General features: G+C 32.1%; 2 protein-coding genes across 3 annotated transcripts in view; both read right to left on the reverse strand.

Moving 5' to 3' along the window:
- The window catches only part of si:ch211-243g18.2 (uncharacterized protein LOC559906 homolog), a 237,527-nt gene that overhangs the window by 106,394 nt on the left and 106,133 nt on the right, over window positions 1–25,000 (reverse strand). The window lies entirely within an intron of this gene.
- lhx6a (LIM homeobox 6a) overlaps window positions 1–25,000 on the reverse strand; it is a 40,901-nt gene that overhangs the window by 15,816 nt on the left and 85 nt on the right. For both annotated transcript variants that reach the window (XM_062055128.1, XM_062055127.1), the window contains exons 1-4: window positions 24,702–25,000; window positions 20,729–20,788; window positions 20,452–20,631; window positions 18,290–18,411 (exon numbers count right to left, since the gene is read on the reverse strand). The exon at window positions 24,702–25,000 is cut by the window's right edge and continues 85 nt beyond it. In XM_062055128.1, the coding sequence (XP_061911112.1) occupies window positions 18,290–18,411; window positions 20,452–20,631; window positions 20,729–20,788; window positions 24,702–24,770 (431 nt within the window). In that variant the 5' untranslated portion in view covers window positions 24,771–25,000. The remainder of the gene's footprint in view (window positions 1–18,289; window positions 18,412–20,451; window positions 20,632–20,728; window positions 20,789–24,701) is intronic.

Consider the following 25,000-nt stretch of genomic DNA (forward strand, 5'->3'; position numbering starts at 1 on the left):
TTTGTGTTTCCAGTAGTGCTTCCCCTGTTCCCGTGTCTTATTTCCTTTGTGTTTCCAGTAGTGCCTTCCCTGTTCCCATGTCTTATGTCCTTGGTGTTTCCAGTAGTGCCTTCCCTGTTCCCGTGTCTTATGTCCTTGGTGTTTCCAGTAGTGCCTTCCCTGTTCCCGTGTCTTATGTCCTTTGTGTTTCCAGTAGTGCCTTCCCTGTTCCCGTGTCTTATGTCCTTTGTGTTTCCAGTAGTGCCTTCCCTGTTCCCGTGTCTTATGTCCTTGGTGTGGAACACCAAGACTGTGCGAGTGGATGCTTATTTGGACTCCGGAGCAGACGAGAGTCTGATGGACTACGAGTTCGCCCAGCAAGCTGGTATTCCTCTGGTACCCTTAGACAAGATTCTTCCCGCTCAAGCCCTGGATGGGCGCCCTTTGGGACCCATTAAGCACCGCATGGAGCCACTATCCCAAACCCTTTCGGGGAACCATGTCAAGACTATTAGTTTCTGGGTGCTGGAAGCCCCCGTCGCTCTGTTAGTCCTTGGGAGATCATGGCTGCGGCATCACGACCCACACGTCTCCTGGACCTCTGGCAAGACCATGGCGTGGAGCACCCCATGCCACGCTAACTGCCTCGAGTCAGCGTTTCCTCCGATCAGCCAACCCAGACCTGGTATTCTTCACGCTGATCTGGCGTGGAGCACCCCATGCCACGCTAACTGCCTCAAGTCAGCGTTTCCTCCGATGAGCGGACCCAGACCTGGTATCCTCACGCTGATCTGGCCCGGATACCGGCGTGCCACCACCATCTTGCCGAAGTATTCAGCAAAGAAGGCGCACAATCCCTTCCTCCTCACAGACCCTACGACTGCGCCATCGAGCTACTCCCCGACGCTACCCTGCCATGCAGCCGCTTGTAGAACCTGTCACGCCCCGAGAAGGAAGCCATGAAGGAGTACATCACATGAAGGAGTACATTACTTGAAGGAGTACATTACGTGAAGGAGTACATTACATGAAGGAGTACATCACATGAAGGAGTACATTACGTGAAGGAGTACATGAAGGAGTACATTACGTGAAGGAGTACATAAGGAGTACATTACATGAAGGAGTACATCACATGGAGTACATCACATGAAGGAGTACATTACATGAAGGAGTACATCACGTGAAGGAGTACATTACGTGAAGGAGTACATGAAGGAGTACATTACGTGAAGGAGTACATAAGGAGTACATTACGTGAAGGAGTACATGAAGGAGTACATTACGTGAAGGAGTACATGAAGGAGTACATTACGTGAAGGAGTACATGAAGGAGTACATAACGTGAAGGAGTACATGAAGGAGTACATTTACGTGAAGGAGTACATGAAGGAGTACATAACGTGAAGGAGTACATTACATGAAGGAGTACATTACATGAAGGAGTACATTACATGAAGGATTACATGAAGGAGTACATTACATGAAGGATTACATCACATGAAGGAGTACATCACATGAAGGAGTACATTACATGAAGGAGTACATGAAGGACTACATTGAAGGATTACATGAAGGAGTACATGACATGAAGGAGTACATCACATGAAGGAGTACATGAAGGAGTACATGACATGAAGGAGTACATCACATGAAGGAGTACATCACATGAAGGAGTACATGACATGAAGGAGTACATCACATGAAGGAGTACATGACATGAAGGAGTACATCACATGAAGGAGTACATCACATGAAGGAGTACATGAAGGAGTACATCACATGAAGGAGTACATCACATGAAGGAGTAAAGGAGTACATCACATGAAGGAGTACATGAAGGAGTACATCACATGAAGGAGTACATCACATGAAGGAGTACATCACATGAAGGAGTACATGAAGGAGTACATCACATGAAGAAGTACATCACATGAAGGATTACATCACATGAAGGAGTACATTACATGAAGGAGTACATCACATGAAGGATTACATCACATGAAGGAGTACATCACATGAAGGAGTACATCACATGAAGGAGTACATTACATGAAGGAGTACATTACATGAAGGATTACATGAAGGAGTACATCACATGAAGGAGTACATCACATGAAGGAGTACATGACATGAAGGAGTACATGAAGGAGTACATGACATGAAGAAGTACATGACATGAAGGAGTATATGACATGAAGGAGTACATGACATGAAGGAGTACATCACATGAAGGAGTACATGAAGGAGTACATTACATGAAGGATTACATGAAGGATTACATTACATGAAGGAGTACATGAAGGAGTACATCACATGAAGGAGTACATCACATGAAGGAGTACATGAAGGAGTACATGACATGAAGGAGTACATGACATGAAGGAGTACATTACATGAAGGAGTACATGAAGGAGTACATGAAGGAGTACATCACATGAAGGAGTACATCACATGAAGGAGTACATCACATGGAGTACATCACATGGAGTACATCACAAGGAGTACATCACATGAAGGAGTACATCACATGAAGGAGTACATGACATGAAGGAGTACATCACATGGAGTACATCACATGGAGTACATCACATGAAGGAGTACATCACATGAAGGAGTACATCACATGAAGGAGTACATTACGTGAAGGAGTACATCACATGAAGGAGTACATCACATGAAGGAGTACATCACATGAAGGAGTACATCACATGAAGGAGTACATCACATGAAGGAGTACATGAAGGAGTACATGACATGAAGGAGTACATGACATGAAGGAGTACATTACATGAAGGAGTACATGAAGGAGTACATGAAGGAGTACATGAAGGAGTACATGAAGGAGTACATGACATGAAGGAGTACATGACATGAAGGAGTACATGACATGAAGGAGTACATCACATGAAGGAGTACATCACATGGAGTACGTCACATGGAGTACATCACATGGAGTACATCACAAGGAGTACATGACATGAAGGAGTACATCACATGAAGGAGTACATGACATGAAGGAGTACATCACATGGAGTACATGACATGGAGTACATCACATGGAGTACATCACATGAAGGAGTACATCACATGAAGGAGTACATCACATGAAGGAGTACATCACATGAAGGAGTACATGAAGGAGTACATTACGTGAAGGAGTACATCACATGAAGGAGTACATCACATGAAGGAGTACATTACATGAAGGAGTACATCACATGAAGGAGTACATCACATGAAGGAGTACATCACATGAAGGAGTACATCACATGAAGGAGTACATGAAGGAGTACATGACATGAAGGAGTACATCACATGAAGGAGTACATCACATGAAGGAGTACATCACATGAAGGAGTACATGACATGAAGGAGTACATCACATGAAGGAGTACATGACATGAAGGAGTACATCACATGAAGGAGTACATGACATGAAGGAGTACATCACATGAAGGAGTACATCACATGAAGGAGTACATCACATGAAGGGGTACATCACATGAAGGAGTACATTACATGAAGGAGTACATCACATGAAGGAGTACATCACATGAAGGAGTACATGACATGAAGGAGTACATGACATGAAGGAGTACATCACATGAAGGAGTACATCACATGAAGGAGTACATCACATGAAGGAGTACATCACATGAAGGAGTACATCACATGAAGGAGTACATGACATGAAGGAGTACATCACCCCGCTGTACGTAAGAGAAACTAAACAATGTACAGTAAAAATGTCTGCTGACTCAGCTGCCATTTTGTGTGTCTTTACTGTAAAACCTACTGACTATTTGTTAACAGTGTACAGCATCTGTTAGCAATGCCATGCACATGTGTCACGGCCAATTATGCTTTTTAGGTAAGAAGAATGTGTTGTGTGGTCTTTGTGCTGCCACACGTGACACACTGCGGACGCACGTCCAAATAATATCAATAAAAAGAAGGAGCAGACGTTAAATGTTACAGAGAAGGAGACATGAGGGAAGGAGACATGAGGGAAGGAGACATGAGGGAAGGAGACATGAGTGAAGGAGATGAGGGAAGGAGACATGAGGGAAGGAGATGAGAGAAGGAGACATGAGGGAAGGAGACATGAGGGAAGGAGATGAGGGAAGGAGACATGAGGGAAGGAGATGAGGGAAGGAGACATGAGGGAAGGAGATGAGGGAAGCAGATGAGGGAAGGAGACATGAGGGAAGGAGATGAGGGAAGGAGATGAGGGAAGCAGATGAGGGAAGGAGACATGAGGGAAGGAGATGAGGGAAGCAGATGAGGGAAGGAGACACGGGAGAACCAGCACCACTCAAGTCCTCCACTCTAAGTCGGTCTGTGAAGTCTCAGTTTCAGGACTTACATGTGTAACAATAATAATAATAATAAAAATAACATTAATAATAATACCAATAATAATAATAACAATAATAATAATAATAATAATAATAACAATAATAACAACAACAATGATAATAATAACAATAATAACAACAACAATAATAATAATACCTATTATAACAATAGTAATAATATTAACAATAATAACAACAATGATAATAATAACAATAATAATAACAACAACAACAACAATAATACCTATTATAATAATAGTAATAATATTAACAATAATAACAACAATGATAATAATAACAATAATAATAACAAATACAATAACTATAATAATATTAATAATAACAATAGCAATAGCAATAAAAACAACAACAATAATAATAATAACAATAATAATAATATTAATAATAATAATAACAATAGCAATAAAAATAATAATACTAATAACAACAATAACAATAATAATAACAACAACCATAATAATCATAACAATAATAACAACAACAACAATAATAATAACAACAACAATAATAATTATAATAATAACAATAATAATAATAATACTGGACATAAAAACATTGTAGACGTAACATGACAAACAATTGTACAAAATGTCCACAGCTCATTTTTTAACCTTCAAAAAATACTATTACAAAAGAGTGTAATAAAAGATGAAACAGGTGGAATGTAACAATAACAAGTTGTAATGTTGACTCCAATAACACAAAACTGCCATGCAGACTGTTTTTGTTTTCTTTTTAAAACTGTCATTGCTCAAAAAATAATAATGAATAAAAAAAATCAATGTTGTGAATTATTGACTTATTTAAGGATCCAATGACTCCACATCAAATATGACACTTTGAAATGTTGCATATGTTGTGTGTTTGCCATGAAATAACTACGTTTACAACGACAAAAAGGTCATAAAACAAACCAAAAAAATGTTTTTAACAACAACACCTTATAATGGACAGATGGACTCATATTTAACATTTTATGAGTGGGGTCCTTTTGGATCCCCAATACTTTTAGTGGGATTACTAAAAAAAATTTAAATCACTAATGTTATGAATTATTGACCTATTTATGACTCCAATTACTTCACATCAAATTGTACACTTTAAAAGAAAATTGGGGGAAAATATTGCCTATAAAATAATTTCCAATGACAAAAAGAGCAAACAAAACCGTAATTAAAATAATATTTATAATCATTGGATGGATGTGAAGTAGATTTAGAGATTGAAGTGTTGAAAGTGAAAGTGAAAGTGAAAATGCATGACTTATGTTGAACACGTTTATGAGTGGGACCCTTTTGGATCCCCGGGATTATTATTGTTTATTTTTTTTAAACTGTCATTCTTCAAATCTGGTTATGAATTATTGAGCTTTTTATGGCTCCAATGACTTTACATCAAATATTACACTTTAAGAAACCTTTTTGAGGGAGAAATATTGCATATTTTGTGCTTTTGTCATAAAATAAATATTACATTCTCATAAATATATATAATATATAAGTGTGTGTGTGTGTGTGTGTGTGTGTGTGTGTGTGTGTGTGTGTGTCGATACGTTGTCTTTGTGCTGCGACACACACACACAAGGGCACTCAGGTTGGAACACACATATATACATATAAAAACATATACATATATACATACATATACATTAGATATATATACACATTCATATACACATAAATATACATTTATAAACGGATACATATATACATATACATTAGGTATATATATACACATATATACATATATACTGTATATACATACACATACATATATACATACATATATGCATACATATACATACATACATATACATCTACATATACATACATATACATATATATTAATACATATAAATTATATATATATATACAGTGGTGGTCAAAAGTGTACATACACGTGTAAAGAACATCATGTCATGGCTGTCTTGAGTTTCCAATCATTTCTACAAGTCTTATTTTTTTGTGATGTAGTGATTGGAGCACATACTTGTTGCTCACAAAAAACATTCATGAAGTTTGCTTCTTTTATGAATTTATTATGGCTCTACTGAAAATGTGAGGGTCAAAAGTATACATACAGCAATGTTAATATTTGCTTCCTTGGCAAGTTGACCTGCAATAAGGCGCTTTTGGTAGCCATCCACAAGCTTCTGCTTGACCACTAAATTGCTGCAGTTCAGCTAAATGTGTTGCTTTTCTGACATGGACTTGTTTCTTCAGCATTGTCCACACCTTTAAATCAGGACATTTGGGAAGGCCATTCTAAAACCTTCATTCTAGCCTGATTTAGCCATTCCTTTACCACTTTTGAGGTCATTGTCCTGTTGGAACACCCAACATATATATTATGTAAAATAAGAAAAGAAAAAAGTATATATGTATATAAAATGTGTATATATGTATAAATATATATTCACATTTTATAAACATATATGCACACACATATATTTACAAAAGCACACACATATATACACACACATATGAATATGCATATATACACACATCATACGTTGTACATCATTCATCATTTGTCTTAAGTCGTACGTCATTCATCATAAATAAATCATAAATACGTCATTCATCATAAATAATACAAAAGCCAAAAGCAGTGAAGTTGTGTAAATAAATGGTAAATAAAAAGAGAATACAACAAATCCTTTTCAACTAGGGATGTCCGATAATATCGGCCTGCCGATATTATCGGCCGATAAATGCGTTAAAATGTAATATCGGAAATTATCGGAATCGGTTTTTTTATTATCTGTATCGGTTTTTTGGTTGTTTTTTTTATTTTTTATTTTTTTATTAAATCAACATAAAAAAACACAAGATACACTTACAATTAGTGCACCAACCCAAAAAACCTCCTTCCCCCATTTCTTTCTGTTATCAATATTCTGGTTCCTACATTATATATCAATATATATCAATACAGTCTGCAAGGGATACAGTCCGTAAGCACACATGATTGTGCGTGCTGCTGCTCCACTAATAGTACTAACCTTTAACAGTTAATTTGACTCATTTTAATTAATTACTAGTTTCTATGTAACTGTTTTTATATTGTTTTACTTTCTTTTTTATTCAAGAAAATGTTTTTAATTTAGTTATCTTATTTTATTATTTTTTTTAAAAAGTACCTTATCTTCACCATACATGGTTGTCCAAATTAGGCATAATAATGTGTTAATTCCACGACTGCATATATCGGTTGATATCGGTATCGGTTGATATCGGTATCGGTAATTAAAGAGTTGGACAATATCGGAATATCGGATATCGGCAAAAAGCCATTATCGGACATCCCTATTTTCAACTTATATTCAATTGAATAGACTGCAACATGTTTCACAAAAGCTGGCACGAGTGGCAAAAAAGAGTGATAAAGTTGAGGAATGCTCATCAATACACTTATTTGGAACATCCCACAGGTGAACAGGCTAATTGGGAACAGGTGGGTGCCATGATTGGGTATAAAAGCAGCTTCCATGAAATGCTCAGTCATTCACAGACAAGGACGGGGCGAGGGTCACCACTTTGTCAACAAATGCCTGAGCAAATTGTTTAAGAACAACATTTCTCAACAAGGAATTTAGGGATTTCACCCTCTACGCTCCGTAATATCATCAAAAGGTTCAATCTGGAGAAATCACTGCAGGTAAGCCATGATATTACACACCTTGGATCCCTCAGGCATCAAAAAGCCACATCAGCGTGTAAAGGATATCACCACATGGGCTCAGGAACACTTCAGAAAACCCACTGTCAGTAACTACAGTTGGTCGCTACATCTGTAAGTGCAAGTTAAAACTCTACTATGCAAAGCCAAAGCCATTTCTCAACAACACCCGGAAACACTTTGCTGGGCCCGAGCTCATCTAAGATGGACTGATGCAAAGTGAAAAAGTGTTCTGTGGTCTGACGAGTCCACATTTCAAATTGTTTTTGGAAACTGTGGACCAAAGAGGAAAAGAACCATCCGGATTGTTCTAGGGTGAAAGTGTAAAAGGCAGCATGTGTGATGGTATGGGGGTGTATTAGTGGCCAAGACATGGGTAACTTACACATCTGTGAAGGCACCATTAATGCTGAAAGGTACATACAGCTTTTGGAGCAACATATGTTGTTATCATGGACTCCCCTGCTTATTTCAGCAAGACAATGCCAAGCCAGGTGTTACAACAGCGTGGCTTCATGGTAAAAGAGTGCGGGTACTAGACTGGCCTGCCTGTAGTCCAGACATTGAAATTGTGTAAAGGCTAAAATATGAGAAGGGAGACTGTTGAACAACTTAAGCTGTACATCAAGCAAGAATGGGAAAGAATTCCACTTCAAAAATGTGTCTCCTCATGTTATATGTCATACATCATACATCCTATGTCACATACATCATACATCCTATGCCACATACATTATATGTCATACATCATACATCCTATGTCACATACATCATACATCATACATCCTATGCCACATACATTATATGTCATACATCATACATCCTGTCACATACATTATATGTCATACATCATACATCCTATGTCACATACATCATACATCATACATCCTATGCCACATACATTATATGTCATACATCATACATCCTATGTCACATACATTATATGTCATACATCATACATCCTATGTCACATACATCATACATCATACATCCTATGCCACATACATTATATGTCATACATCATACATCCTGTCACATACATTATATGTCATACATCATACATCCTATGTCACATACATCATACATCCTATGTCACATACATTATATGTCATACATCATACATCCTATGTCACATACATCATACATCCTATGTCACATACATTATATATCATACATCATACATCCTATGTCACATACATTATATGTCATACATCATACATCCTATGTCACATACATTATATGTCATACATCCTATGTCACATACATTATATGTCATACATCCTATGTCACATACATTATATGTCATACATCATACATCCTATGTCACATACATTATATGTCATACATCCTATGTCACATACATTATATGTCATACATCCTATGTCACATACATTATATGTCATACATCATACATCCTGTCACATACATTATATGTCATACATCATACATCCTATGTCACATACATCATACATCCTATGTCACATACATTATATGTCATACATCATACATCCTATGTCACATACATTATATGTCATACATCCTATGTCACATACATTATATGTCATACATCATACATCCTATGTCACATACATCATACATCCTATGTCACATACATTATATATCATACATCATACATCCTATGTCACATACATTATATGTCATACATCATACATCCTATGTCACATACATCATACATCCTATGTCACATACATTATATGTCATACATCATACATCATATGTCACATACATTATATGTCATACATCCTATGTCACATACATCATATGTCATACATCATACATCATACATCCTATGTCACATACACCATATGTCATATACATCATATCTCATATACATCATATGTCATATGTCATTCATCATTTGTCACACATCATACATCCTACATTAAACGTCCTTCGTCATACATCATATGTCACATACATTATATGTCATACATCATACATCCTATGTCACATACATCATACATCATACATCCTATGCCACATACATCATACATCCTAAGCCACATACATTATGTCATACATCATACATCCTATGTCACATACATTATATGTCATACATCCTGTCACATACATTATATGTCATACATCATACATCCTATGTCACATACATTATATGTCATACATCATACATCCTATGTCACATACATTATATGTCATACATCATACATCCTATGCCACATACATCATACATCATACATCCTATGCCACATACATTATGTCATACATCATACATCCTGTCACATACAGTATATGTCATACATCATACATCTTATGTCACATACATCATACATCATACATCCTATGCCACATACATTATATGTCATACATCATACATCCTGTCACATACATTATATGTCATACATCATACATCCTATGTCACATACATCATACATCCGATGTCACATACATTATATGTCATACATCATACATCCTATGTCACATACATTATATATCATACATCATACATCCTATGTCACATACATTATATGTCATACATCATACATCATATGTCACATACATTATATGTCATACATCCTATGTCACATACATCATATGTCATACATCATACATCCTATGTCACATACACCATATGTCATATACATCATATGTCATATACTGTACATCATATCTCATATACATCATATGTCATATGTCATTCATCATTTGTCACACATCATACATCCTACCTTAAACGTCCTTCGTCATACATCATATGTCACATACATTATATGTCATACATCATACATCCTGTCACATACATTATGTCATACATCATACACCCTATGTCACATACATTATATGTCATACATCATACATCCTATGTCACATACATTATATGTCATACATCATACATCCTATGTCACATACATTATATGTCATACATCATACATCCTATGTCACATACATTATATGGCACACATCATACATCCTATGTCACATACATTATATGTCATACATCATACATCATATGTCACATACATTATGTCATACATCATACATCATACATCATATGTCACATACATTATATGTCATACATACATTATATGTCATACATCATACATCCTATGTCACATACATTATATGTCATATACATCATACATCATATGTCATATACATCATATATCATATGTCATACATCATACATCATATGTCATACATCATACATCATATGTCATATATCATACATCATATGTCATACATCATTTGTTATACATCATACATCATATGTCATACATCATATGTAATATACATCATACAACATATGTCATGCATCATACATCATATGTCATATACATCATACATCATGTCATACATGATGTCATATACATCATACATCAAATGTTATACATCATATGTCATACATCATACATCATATGTCATATACATCATACATCATATGTCATACATTATACATCATATGTCATATACATCATACATCATATGTCATACATCATACATCATATACATCATATGCCATACATCATATGTCATACATCATATGTCATATACATCATACATCATGTCATACATCATACATCATACATCGTATGTCATACATCATACATCATATGTCATACATCATACGTCATATACATCATACATAATATGTCATACATCATATGTCATACATCATACATCATATGTCATATACATCATACATCATATGTCATACATCATACATCATATACATCATACATCATATACATCATACATCATATGTCATACATCATATGTCATATACATCATACATCATATACATCATACATCAGAATGTATAGAGTAGTAGTTTGTAGACATAAATCCACAAAACAACTTTCTAAACTACATCTTGTGAATAATGACGTGTGTGATGTATTACATGTTGATTATATCATATCATTGGTATATTAAATATTGATCATATTATATCATTGATATATGAAATATTGATTATATTATATTATTGATGTATTATATATTGATTATATTATATCATTGATATATTAAATGTTGATTATATTATATCACTGATGTATTAAATATTGATTATATTATATCATTGATGTATTAAATATTGATTATATTATATCATTGATATATTAAATATTGATTATAGTATATCATTGATGTATTAAATATTGATTATATTATATCATTGATGTATTAAATATTGATTATATTATATCATTGATAAATTAAATATTGATTATATCATTGGTATATGAATATGCACCAACTACACAAATGTAATCAAGCAGCTTTGTGACACACACATGTTGTGTGACACTACACATTTTGTGTGACACTACACATATTGTGTGAGACCACACGTGTTGTGTGACACACACATGTCTTCTTGTCATTCATATTTGGGGTCTGTTGCCATGGAAACCAGAAGCACCTCAGCAGAGGTGGTTGATTGAAATAATGATGCAACACTCGGCATACAGTATGAGCGTCAAGGGGGCCCTGATTACAAAACTGCTAACTTCCTCTCTCTCTCTCTCTCTGTGTGTGTGTGTGTGTGTGTGTGTGTGTGTGTGTGTGTGTGTGTGTGTGTGTGTGTGTGTGTGTGTGTGTGTGTGTGTGTGTGTGTGTGTGTGTGTGTGTGTCTATAAACCCCCATGTGGCACAGCAAGGGCTCTGTCCTGCACCTCTACCCTAACACACACACACACACACACACACACACACACACACACACACACACACACACACACACACACACACACACACACACACACACAGCTATTAGTGGCCATAAAAGCAGCTGTCAGTCAAAGTCAGATGACAGATGACACACACATTATGTGCACACGACGTCCAAAATATGACAAAAAATCATCACTGACTTTTATTGATGACATGTGCAGACCCATGGCAGCAATGACTGATGTATTGATTGATTGATTGATTGATTGATTGATTGATTGATTGATTGATTAAGAGCAAACGTAAACATATGAGTTATTTAACAAGCAACTAATGCAGAAACATAAGTGAGTGGATTCATTTATTTGTACTAATTTAATAATATGACAAAAAATGTATTATATATATAAATGAGTAGTTTATAGAAAGTTATTATATGCATTCATGATATTGACTGTATATATGACTAGAAAATGGGAACATTTAAATAAATACATAATAATATAAATAAATATTAAAAAATATGTATTTTGAATATGTGGATTAACTTCTTTTTTTACAGTGATTAAATAATACAAACAAAACAAACACTACTTTTTGTTTGATTAACACAAAAAAATGGAGAAAGAAATATAATATAATAAAACACGAATAAACTACTAGAATCAATATATAATAAAAGTGAGCGGAAACAATTGATAAATATTTTAAAACCTATAAATAATGTTTGATAAAAACTATTTAAATACATTTGTAATTTATATTTTAAATATGTGGACTAACTACTTTTTTATATATATAATTAAATATTACAAAAAAAACTAACACCATAATTCTATAACTAACACTAAAACTGGAAGAAATAAATATAGTTTTATGGATTAAAAAACAAAAACAATTTTAACCTCAATATATATTTAAAATTATTAGAAACTATTTTTTATAAATAATTACAGTAAATATAACAAAAAATAGATGAATAATTTAATAAGTAAACACATAATTTAAATAAATATTCCAAATGTGTGGATTTACTTTTTTTTGGGGATTTAATTTGGCTAAAAATAACCACAACATTTTTATAATTAACACTAAAACTGGAACAAAGAAAATGGTTTTATTGGACGAAATATTTTTTTTTAATTATATATTATTATGAATTTATATGAGAAGTGGCTGGAAACATATTGTTTTCATAATGACGGTAAATATGACAAAAATAAGTCATTTATTGAAACAAGTAATCAAATTGTTTTGATTTATTTTTTGAACTATACTATGACACCAAAAAAATTGCAACTTATGAATAATATTTATAAATATATATATATATATATATATATATATATATATATATATATATATATATATATATATATATATATATATATATATATATATATATATATATATATATATATATATATATATATATATATATATATATTAGTAATTTATAAAAGACTAAACATATCATTTAAATAAAATATTCTAAAATGTGGATTAACTTTTTATGTAATTTAATTTGACAAAAAATAAACACTATATTTGTATAATTAACACTCAAATTGGAATGATGAAAATAGTTTTATAGGACAACATATTTTTTTAAACAATAATATAATTAATTTACATGAGAAGTGACTGGAAACACATCGATATGATAATCATAATAGTAAATATGACCAAAAAAAAATCTGATTATTGAAAAAAGGTATTACACGTCATATTAGAAGTGTGTGGATTTATTCTTTGAACTAAAATAATATGACCAAAAAGATTGCAATTCATTAATAATAATTTAAATATATAAAATAAAAATGTATAAAAGACTAAACCTATAATTTAGAAAATATTATAAATGTGTGGATTAACTTTTCTTTGTCATTTAATTTGACAAAAAAACCAAACATGATATTTGTTTGAACAACACTCAAATGAAAATAGTTTTACGGAACAAAATACTTTTTTAAATAATATAACTAATTTATATGAGATGTGTTTTGATAATGATAGTAAATATGACAAAAAATAAGCCACTGATTTAACAAAAGTAATCTATGTCACAAGTGTATGTTTGTTTTGAAATAATGAAACGCAACAAATAATAAGAATACATTTAAAGTGTTATATTTAAACACTAAATGAGTTCTTCGTGATATTTTGTCACATCTTCCAACATGAGGACTCTTTTGGACTCATTATTATTTCGGGCTGCGATGCCACGTGGAAGCAAAATATGAAGACTTCTAGATGCGACTTTGAAGACTTCTTTGCACCTTTCCTGCACCACTTGACCACTCCTACACCCCACCTCTACTTTGCACGCTCCATACGGGCTGCAGGGGTCGGGGAGGAGGTCACCTGGAACATGAGCCTGGAGTGTGTTGACAAAAGTGATTGAAAGTCTTGTGCAGAAATAAACACTGACTTTAAGTGTGTGTGTGTGTGTGTAGGGATGTAAGAATCACATTCAGATTGGAGAAAACAGGCTGACCAGGCGCTCGGAGCGGTCTAATTGCTGGTCTGGAGGTCTGGAGGTGGAGGCCGACTAATTGCTGGTGATTATGAACCTCAGAGTGGTGCTTTGTGTCCCATCTCACTCACTAAACAGCCCCGGGCTCACTTGTCAGCACACACACACTCACATACGTGTCCTAAACACACACACACACTAGCTGCACACACCAACATAAAAGATCAACTCTAAAAGTTGTGTTTATGTGAGGATTTTTGACACAATCTTGCACAAACACGCCGTGATGACAACACTTTGTCCTGTTGCATCACGCAAGTGCTCATAAATCACTGCAATATTGGCTCAAATGTCCAATAAATACAACACTTTGTCCTGTTGCATCATGCCAGTACTCATCAATCACTGCAATATTGGCTCAAATGTCCAATAAATACAACACTTTGTCCTGTTGCATCATGCCAGTACTCATAAATCACCGCAATATTGGCTCAAATGTCAAATAAATACAACACTTTGTCCTGTCGCATCATGCCAGTACTCATCAATCACAGCAATATTGGCTCAAATGTCAAATAAATACAACACTTTGTCCTGTTGCATCACGCAAGTGCTCATCAATCACTGCAATATTGGCTCAAATGTCAAATAAAGCAACAACAACAAAAATTTCCCTTTTGTTTTCCTGCCTCAAAAATGTTGCATTGTTTACTTTTGTACTTTATGGAATTTTACAAATAGAACCAGAATGAAAAACAAGACTGCGCCATATTTCGTTGTTTAGAAGAAATATTCTGTCACTTGAAATTGAAGAAGTCATATTAGCAAAACAAAAACTGACTGGAAATGTGCACATTTATAAAATGAATATACTTTTCAATGAATAAAGTAAAACGGCTTCATTTACATGTTACTATTTTATTTGGACTTACTTTCAAACAGTTGTTTTTAACATGTGACATCAAATAAAACATATATTTTTTCCATTATTATACAAAAGTAGTTTGTTTCAATCTAAGACAATTCCAATAAAGAGAGCAAATGTTCTATTGGCATGAATGTCATTATTTCAATCAATCAATCAATCAAAGTTGATTTATATAGCCCTTAATCACAAGTGTCTCAAAGGGCTGCACAAGCCACGACGACATGTTTGGGTCTTATGGATACATATTTTTAATTAATTATTTAGTTAATAGTATTTAATTAGTCAAAACAAATCAATACATTTGAATGCATGTTTTTAAATTAATTCATTATTTTGGCCATATTTAATTGGTCAAAAACAACAACAAAAGTGTTTTATCGAACAAATATTTGTAGATGAACTTCTTTTTTTGGGGTAGTATTTAATCACAAAAAAAAAATCCATATACATATAATGCATGTTATGTTTGAAATGAATTGCTTATTTTTGGCATAATTAGTAAAAAAAAAAAAAAATTAAAATAAAAACACAAATATAATACATATTTTTTAAAATTAAATACTTACTTTTGCATATTATGTAGTGTAAAAAAAATCCATACATTTATTATGAATGTTTTTAAATGAATTACTTTTTTTTTTTTTAATCATATTTGATTAGTAAAATAAAATACATACGTGCAGGTTTTTAAATAAATTGCTAATTTTTGTCATATTCAATTGGTACAAAAAAAGTATCCATTTATAATGCATGTTTTTAAAGGAATTACTTATTTTTTTCATATTTAATTAGTTAAAAATAATAATACTATCATGTTTAATTAGTAAAAAAAAAAACATACATGCATGTTTTTGAAATAAATTACTCATTTTTGTAGTATTTAATTAGTAAAAACAATTATACATTTATAATGCATGTGTTTGAACAAATTCCTTTTTTTGTCATATTTAATTATTGAAACAAATAATACATTTATAATGCATGTTTTTAAATGAATTACTTGTTTTTTCATATTTAATTAGTTTTAAAAAAATTGTAATGCATGTTTTTAAATTAATTACTTGTTTTTGTCATATTTAATTAGTAAAACAAAATATGTTTTAATGCATATTTTTAAATTAATTAATTATTTTTTCACATTTAATTAGTAAAAAATACATTTATAATGTATGTTTTTAAATTAATTACTTATTTTCGTCATATTTAATTAGTAAAAAAATGTGTTTAATGCATATTTTTAAATGAATTACTTGTTTTTTCATATTTAATTAGGTTTAAAAAATATACATTTATAATGCATGTTTTTTTTAAATGAATTACTTACATTTCCATATCTAAGTAGAAAAAAACCCCAATACATTTATAATGCATGTTTTTAAATGAATTACTTATTTTTGTCATATTAAGGGACAAGCGGTAATAAATGGATGGATGGATTTAATTAGTAAAACAAAATATTTTTTTAATGCATTTTTTAAAATGAATTACTTATTTTCATGTTTAATTAGTTTAAAAAATACATCTATAATGCATGTTTTTAAATGAATTACTTATTTTTCGTCATATTTAATTAGTAAAAAAACCAAAACGTGTTTAATGCATATTTTTAAATGAATTACTTGTTTTTTCATATTTAATTAGGTTTAAAAAATATACATTTATAATGCATGTTTTTTTTAAATGAATTACTTACATTTAAGTAGTAGTAGAAAAAAAAACCAATACATTTATAATGCATGTTTTTAAATGAATTACTTATTTTTGTCATATTAAGGGACAAGCGGTAATAAATGGATGGATGGATTTAATTAGTAAAACAAAATATGTTTTTAATGCATATTTTTAAATTACTTACTTATTTGTTCATATATAATTAGTTTAAAAAAATACATTTACAATGCATGTTTTTAAATGAACTACTAATGCTTGTTGGTAAAAAAATAAAAAAAAATAAAAAAATCCACAATTATAATACATGTTTTGAAATGATGATTATTATTGTTATTGTTACCAACCCATACAGATATATTTCAAATATATATTTCTCAGGTGTGGGTGAGGAGGGGTTAATCCACGTAAGTATTGACAAAGTTGATGATATTATTTCCAGGCTTCCATTGCTTCTCGCAGAGGGAGCGACACGTGTGCGCATGCGTGCAGAGAAAGAAAAGCAAAGAAAACTTACCCTACCTGAAATAATCCATTTTGCAGAAGATCTCTTTGTTTTTGACGTAGCAGCTGCTGTGCTGACGTAGTGACGTCCTGCACACGCAACACTCCAGGCAGCGCACGTGCCAGATCAGGTTGTTCACCTGGGTTGCGCGCGCGCACACACACACACACACACACTTCATTACAATCATTGTGATTCATAAAGTACAACAACAACAACAACAACAAAAACAAACACTGTAACGCGTCGCTATTTTAATATTCAAATTGGACTTTTTACCCATCCATTTTCTACCGCTTGTCCCATTTTTGTCTTTTCTTTTAACACTTTGTGAAATAGCAAATGCAGTCAAATTATAAGAGTGGTGAAAATATGTCAATGCTGCTGCTAAAATTTGACTGAAAAAATTATTCTTGCACTTTTTAACAACACAATTTTATTTTTAGTTTTTATCACGACCATAAAAGTTTTTTGGTTTTTTTTAACAACCATTAAAGAATATATTTTTTAGCTTTCAGAACGAAAATATGTATAAAAAAAATCTCCTTAATGTCACTGCTAAAATTGACACCAGTATTTATTCCTGCCCTTTAAACCACAATTATCACAACAAAGTTTATTCTTTTATTTTAATCAAATACATATTTCACACAAAGGAGGAAAAAAAGCGGCATATATATATATATATATATATATATATATATATATATATATATATATATATATATATATATATATATATATATATATATATATATATATATATATATATATATATATATATATATATATATATATATTCACAGATGACCATGCTAATTGGGTCAAACACTTATTTCGATTTGATGTTTAATTTTTAATTTTATTTATTTATTTATTTAATTTTGTAATGGTACTTTAATTATTATTATTAGTTTATTGTTTTTATTTAGTTTCGTCACCCTATTTTAGTCCATTATTAGCAATATATTTTCAGTTATACATGATGTATGTTCAACCAAATACATAATTAACACATGAATTAATAATTGATTTCAATCATCAAACGATCGCTCCCTAATATCAAACTACAGGATGTCCAAAAATTACAACAAAGAAACACAACGATATTTTTCAGAAAATGTATTAATTGTCACTGCTAAAATTGACACGAGTATTTATTCCTGACCTGAATCATAAGAAAAATATCAAAATGTAATGTATATATATATATATATATATATATATATATATATATATATATATATATATATATATATATATATATATATATATATATATATATATATATATATATATATGATGTATGTTCAAGCAATTATAATAATAATTAACACATTAATTAATAACCGATTTCAATCATCAAAGGATCGATCACTAATATCAAACTACAGGATGTCCAAACACAACGATATTTTTCAGAAAATGTATTAATTGTCACTGCTAAAATTGACACGAGTATTTATTCCTGACCTGAATCATAAGAAAAATATCTAAATGTATATATATATATATATATATATATATATATATATATATATATATATATATATATATATATATATATATATATATATATATATATATATATATATATATATATATATATATATATATATATATATATATATATATGATGTATGTTCAAGCAATTATAATAATAATTAACACATTAATTAATAACCGATTTCAATCATCAAAGGATCGATCACTAATATCAAACTACAGGATGTCAAAAAAATGACAACAATGAAATAAAACGATATTTTTCTGAAAATGAATAAACCAACAAAAGTGTAAATACTTATAAGGGAAACATCCATCCATCTATTTTCTACCGCTTGTCCCTTAGGGGGTGGCGTGGGTTGTGCTGGAGCCTATCCCAGCTGCACACGATTGATTATTAAAAAAATAAATTTTTAGCATCTTAACGAAAATAGTTTTTCACATTAAAACAAAGGCAGCCATTATGAAACCAAATAATGACGTCGATACAATAAAAGTGTTTCAAAACAGACTCAAATCAAAGGCCTTTAAAAAGTTATATAATTGACTTTAATGGCACATTAGTTGAAGAAGAATAATTCTATTATGAAGGCCTTGCAGCGTATTTGAAAGGGTTGTAATTGATGTCACATATTATTGATGATATTTCCTCCATGTTCGATTAGCGTCTCACCTTGAGCAGGTATCGATCCAGGATCTCCAGGCCGCAGCTGGCGCACAGGTTCTTGCCGCCGGACGGCGCAGAGCTGGCGGTGGAGGCGGGCGAGCACACCGACGGCGTGGAGGGCGTGCTGGGGGACGAGCGCGCATCCTCTCGCTCCGTCGCCTGGGACCGCCGGGACTCGGCGTCCGACTGGGGACAACCGCGAAGGATGCGCGCGCAGGGCGTGAGAAAAAAGTGTGGGTGTTGGACATGGGGCGGGAAAGAAGAAGAAGAAGAAGATGCTCACCATTTGCTTGGAGTCCTGCACGCTGCAGCCTGCGGAACTCTGACGCTCAGCGGAGATCACCTGAACACATCATCATCATCATCATCAGCATCATCATCATCAGCAGCATCATCATCAACCAGTGACGCGCTCTCCTGCGCCGACAATAAACCCGCGACGCCGTGAAAAAATGTGCAAAAAAGTTGACATTATGCATGTTGTGTAAAAGTGTGCAGAATAATGTAAAATGTGTCTTTAAAAAAACAAATAAAATAAAAAAAATGTACTAAAAAATGTGCAGAGGAGGTGACAACGTGCATGTTGTGTAAAAGTGTGCAGAATATTTTTAACTGTATCTTTAAAAAAACTAAGTAAATAAAAATATATACTAATTATGTGCAGAGGTGACACTGTGCATATTGTGTAAGTGTGCAGAACAAATTAAAATGTATCTTTTTTTAAAATAAAAATAAAATGTGCAAAGGTGACTTTGTGCAACAGTGTGCAGAAAATTTTGACTGTATGTTAAAAAAACGAAATAAATAAAAAATATGTACTAAAAATGTGCAGAGGAGGTGACAATGTGCATGTTGTGTAAACGTGTGCAGAACTTTTTTAACTGTATCTTTAAAAAAACGAAGTAAATAAAAATATACTAACTATGGCAGAACATTTTTAACTGTATCTTTAAAAAAAACGAAGTAAATAAAAATATATACTGATTATGGCAGAACATGTTTAACTGTATCTTTAAAAAAACAAGTAAATAAAAAGATATACTAATTACAGTATGTGCAGAGGTGACACTGTGCATATTGTGTAAGTGTGCAGAACAAATTAAAATGTATCTTTTAAAAAATAAAAATAAAATGTGCAAAGGTGACCTTGTGCAAAAGTGTGCAGAAAATTTTAACTGTATGTTAAAAAAACGAAATAAATAAAAAATATGTACTAAAAATGTGCAGAGGAGGTGACAATGTGCATGTTGTGTAAACATGAGCAGAACATTTTTAACTGTATCTTTAAAAAAAACGAAGTAAATAAAAATATACTAACTATGGCAGAACAATTTTAACTGTATCTTTAAAAAAAACGAAGTTAATACTAATTATGGCAGAACATGTTTAACTGTATCTTTAAAAAAAACAAGTAAATAAAAATATATACTAACTATGTGCAGAGGTGACACTGTGCATATTGTGTAAGTGTGCAGAACAAATTAAAATGTATCTTTTTTAAAAATAAAAATAAAATGTGCAAAGGTGACTTTGTGCAACAGTGTGCAGAAATTTTTGACTGTATGTTAAAAAAACGAAATAAATAAAAAATATGTACTAAAAATGTGCAGAGGAGGTGACAATGTGCATGTTGTGTAAACGTGTGCAGAACTTTTTTAACTGTATCTTTAAAAAAAACGAAGTAAATAAAAATATACTAACTATGGCAGAACAATTTTAACTGTATCTTTAAAAAAACGAAGTTAATACTAATTATGGCAGAACATGTTTAACTGTATCTTTAAAAAAAACAAGTAAATAAAAATATATACTAACTATGTGGAGAGGTGACACTGTGCATATTGTGTAAGTGTGCAGAACAAATTAAAATGTATCTTTTTAAAAATAAAAATAAAATGTGCAAAGGTGACTTTGTGCAACAGTGTGCAGAAATTTTTGACTGTATGTTAAAAAAACGAAATAAATACAAAATATGTACTAAAAATGTGCAGAGGAGGTGACAATGTGCATGTTGTGTAAACGTGTGCAAAAAAAGAAGTAAAATGTGTCTTTAAAAAAACGAAATAAATAAAATATGTACTACAAATGTGCAGAGGAGGCGACAATGTGCATATTGTGTAAACGTGTGTAGAACATTTTTAACTGTATCTTTTAAAAAAAACCAAAGTAAATAAAAATATACTAACTATATGTGCAGAGGTGACACACTGCATATTGTGTAAGTGTGCATAAAAAATGTAAATGTATCTTTTAAAAAATAAAAAATACATGGGCAAAGGTGACCTTGGGCAAAAGTGTGCAGAAAAAGCTTAACTGTATCTTAAAAAAACCGACTAGGACTAAAAATGTGCAGAAGGAGGTGACAATGTGCATATTGTGTAAAAGTGGACAGAAAACATTTAGATTGTGTCTTTAAAAAAACGAAATAAATACAAATATGTAATAAAAATGTGCATAAGTGACATTGTGCATATTGTGTAAAAGTCTGCAGAAAAACCCAAGATATATATATTTTTTAACAAAATAACTAAATATATATACATACACAAAAAACATGTGCAAAAATGGTGACACTGCATATTGTGTAAAAGTCTGCAGGAATATTTAAAATGTATCTTATAAAAACGAAATAAATACAAATGTGTACTAAAAATGTGCAGAGGAGGTGACAATGTGCATATCGTGTAAAAGTGTACAAAAAAATGTAAAATGTGTCTTGAAAAAACGAAAAAATAAAGTATGTACTACAAATGTGCAGAGGTGACCTTGTGCATATTGTGTAAGTCTGCAGAAAAAAATAATATACTGTATATATTTTAAAAAAAATAAAAGAACTAAGTATATATACACAAAAAACTATGTATAAAAAGGGTGATATTGTGCATTTTGTGTAAAGGTGTGCAGAAAAACCCAAGATATGTAAAAAAAAAAAAAAAAAAAGAACAAAATATATACACAAAAAACTATGTGCAAAAAATGGGGCAATGTGCATAATGTGGAAAAGTCTGCAGACAAATGTACAATTTCTATTTCTTTTCAAACGAAAGGAATACAAATATTGTGTACAAGAACAATGAGCAGAGAAAGTGACGATGTGCATTTTGTGTACAGAAAAATGCAAGATGTATACATTTTTAAAAGTAAGGAGAATTTACACAAAACAATGTGCAGAAGACAATGTGGATGTGTAAAAGGTACAGAACCATTTCTGATACAAATGTTAAAAAGTAAGAATAGATTAAATAATCGTGCAGAGGGCAATGTGCATGTTTTGTAAAAGTGTGCAGAAAAAAATTAAAATATATATATATATTTTAAATAAGAATACACAACGTATTCTTACTACAATGTGCATGTGTAAGTGTACAGAAAATGAAGATAAATGATAAATGATAAATGGGTTATACTTGTATAGCGCTTTTCTACCTTCAAGGTACTCAAAGCGCTTTGACAGTATTTCCACATTCACCCATTCACACACACATTCACACACTGATGGCGGGAGCTGCCATGCAAGGCGCTAACCAGATAAACGTTTAAAAAAAATAACAGAACAATTGTGCAGAGGACAATGTGCATGTCGTGTAAAAGTGTACAGAAAATTAAGATAATTTTTTTTTTTAAATAAGAAAAAATTACAGAACAATTGTGCAGAGGACAATGTGCATGTTATGTAAAAATGTACAGAACATTTTGAAAATATAATTAAAAAAGAACAATGTGCATGCTCTGTAAAAGTGAAGAGAAACATTGAAGATATAATAAAAAAGAACAATGTTGTGTAAAAGTGAACAGAGATGAATGTATTTTATCAAAAAAGAGCAATTTTGTGTAAAAGTGAACAGAAAAATGGAAGATATAATGACAAAAGAACAATGTTGTTGTAAAATTGTGCAGAACAATTGAAGATGTATTGAAAAAGGACAATGTTGTGTAAAAGTAAACAGAAAAATTGAAGATATAATAAAAAAGAACAATGTTGTGTAAAAGTGAATGAAGATGAATGTATATTATTAAAAAAGAACAATGTGTAAAAGTGAACAGAAAAATGGAAGATATAACAACAAAAGAACAATGTTGTGTAAAAGTGAACAGAACAAATTGAAAATATAATAACAAAAGAACAATGTTGTTGTAAAATTGTGCAGAACAATTGAAGATATAATGAAAAAAGGACAATGTGTAATGTAAATGATATAAATAATGAATTGAAAGTGCAAAAATGTCTGAAGATGTTGGATGTAGTGTTGCTGTACCTGCTTGGTGGTGCATGGAACAGTGTTGCCCTCTGACAGAGGGGACAGAACTTCATTTTTCCAGTACATCAAGCACGCAGCCTCCGGAGCCTCCGCCCGAGTCAGCGGCAGCACTCAAGCCGGGGTGAAGTCGTCGACGGCCGGCCAGCGGAGCTCGGGTTATCCGCCGCTCGCATGGAGGTCTTGCAACTTCGTTTTATGGTAGATCCTTCCCCGGCCTTGGAGCGCTCCTCTACCCGCCAAATGTTCTCCTCTCTCCGCGTCCTTCTCGGTGGTTGCGTGGTGCACTTTGAAGAGAC

The sequence above is a fragment of the Entelurus aequoreus genome, linkage group LG08 (genome assembly GCF_033978785.1).
Source record: "Entelurus aequoreus isolate RoL-2023_Sb linkage group LG08, RoL_Eaeq_v1.1, whole genome shotgun sequence".
Taxonomy (NCBI): Eukaryota; Metazoa; Chordata; class Actinopteri; order Syngnathiformes; family Syngnathidae; genus Entelurus; species Entelurus aequoreus.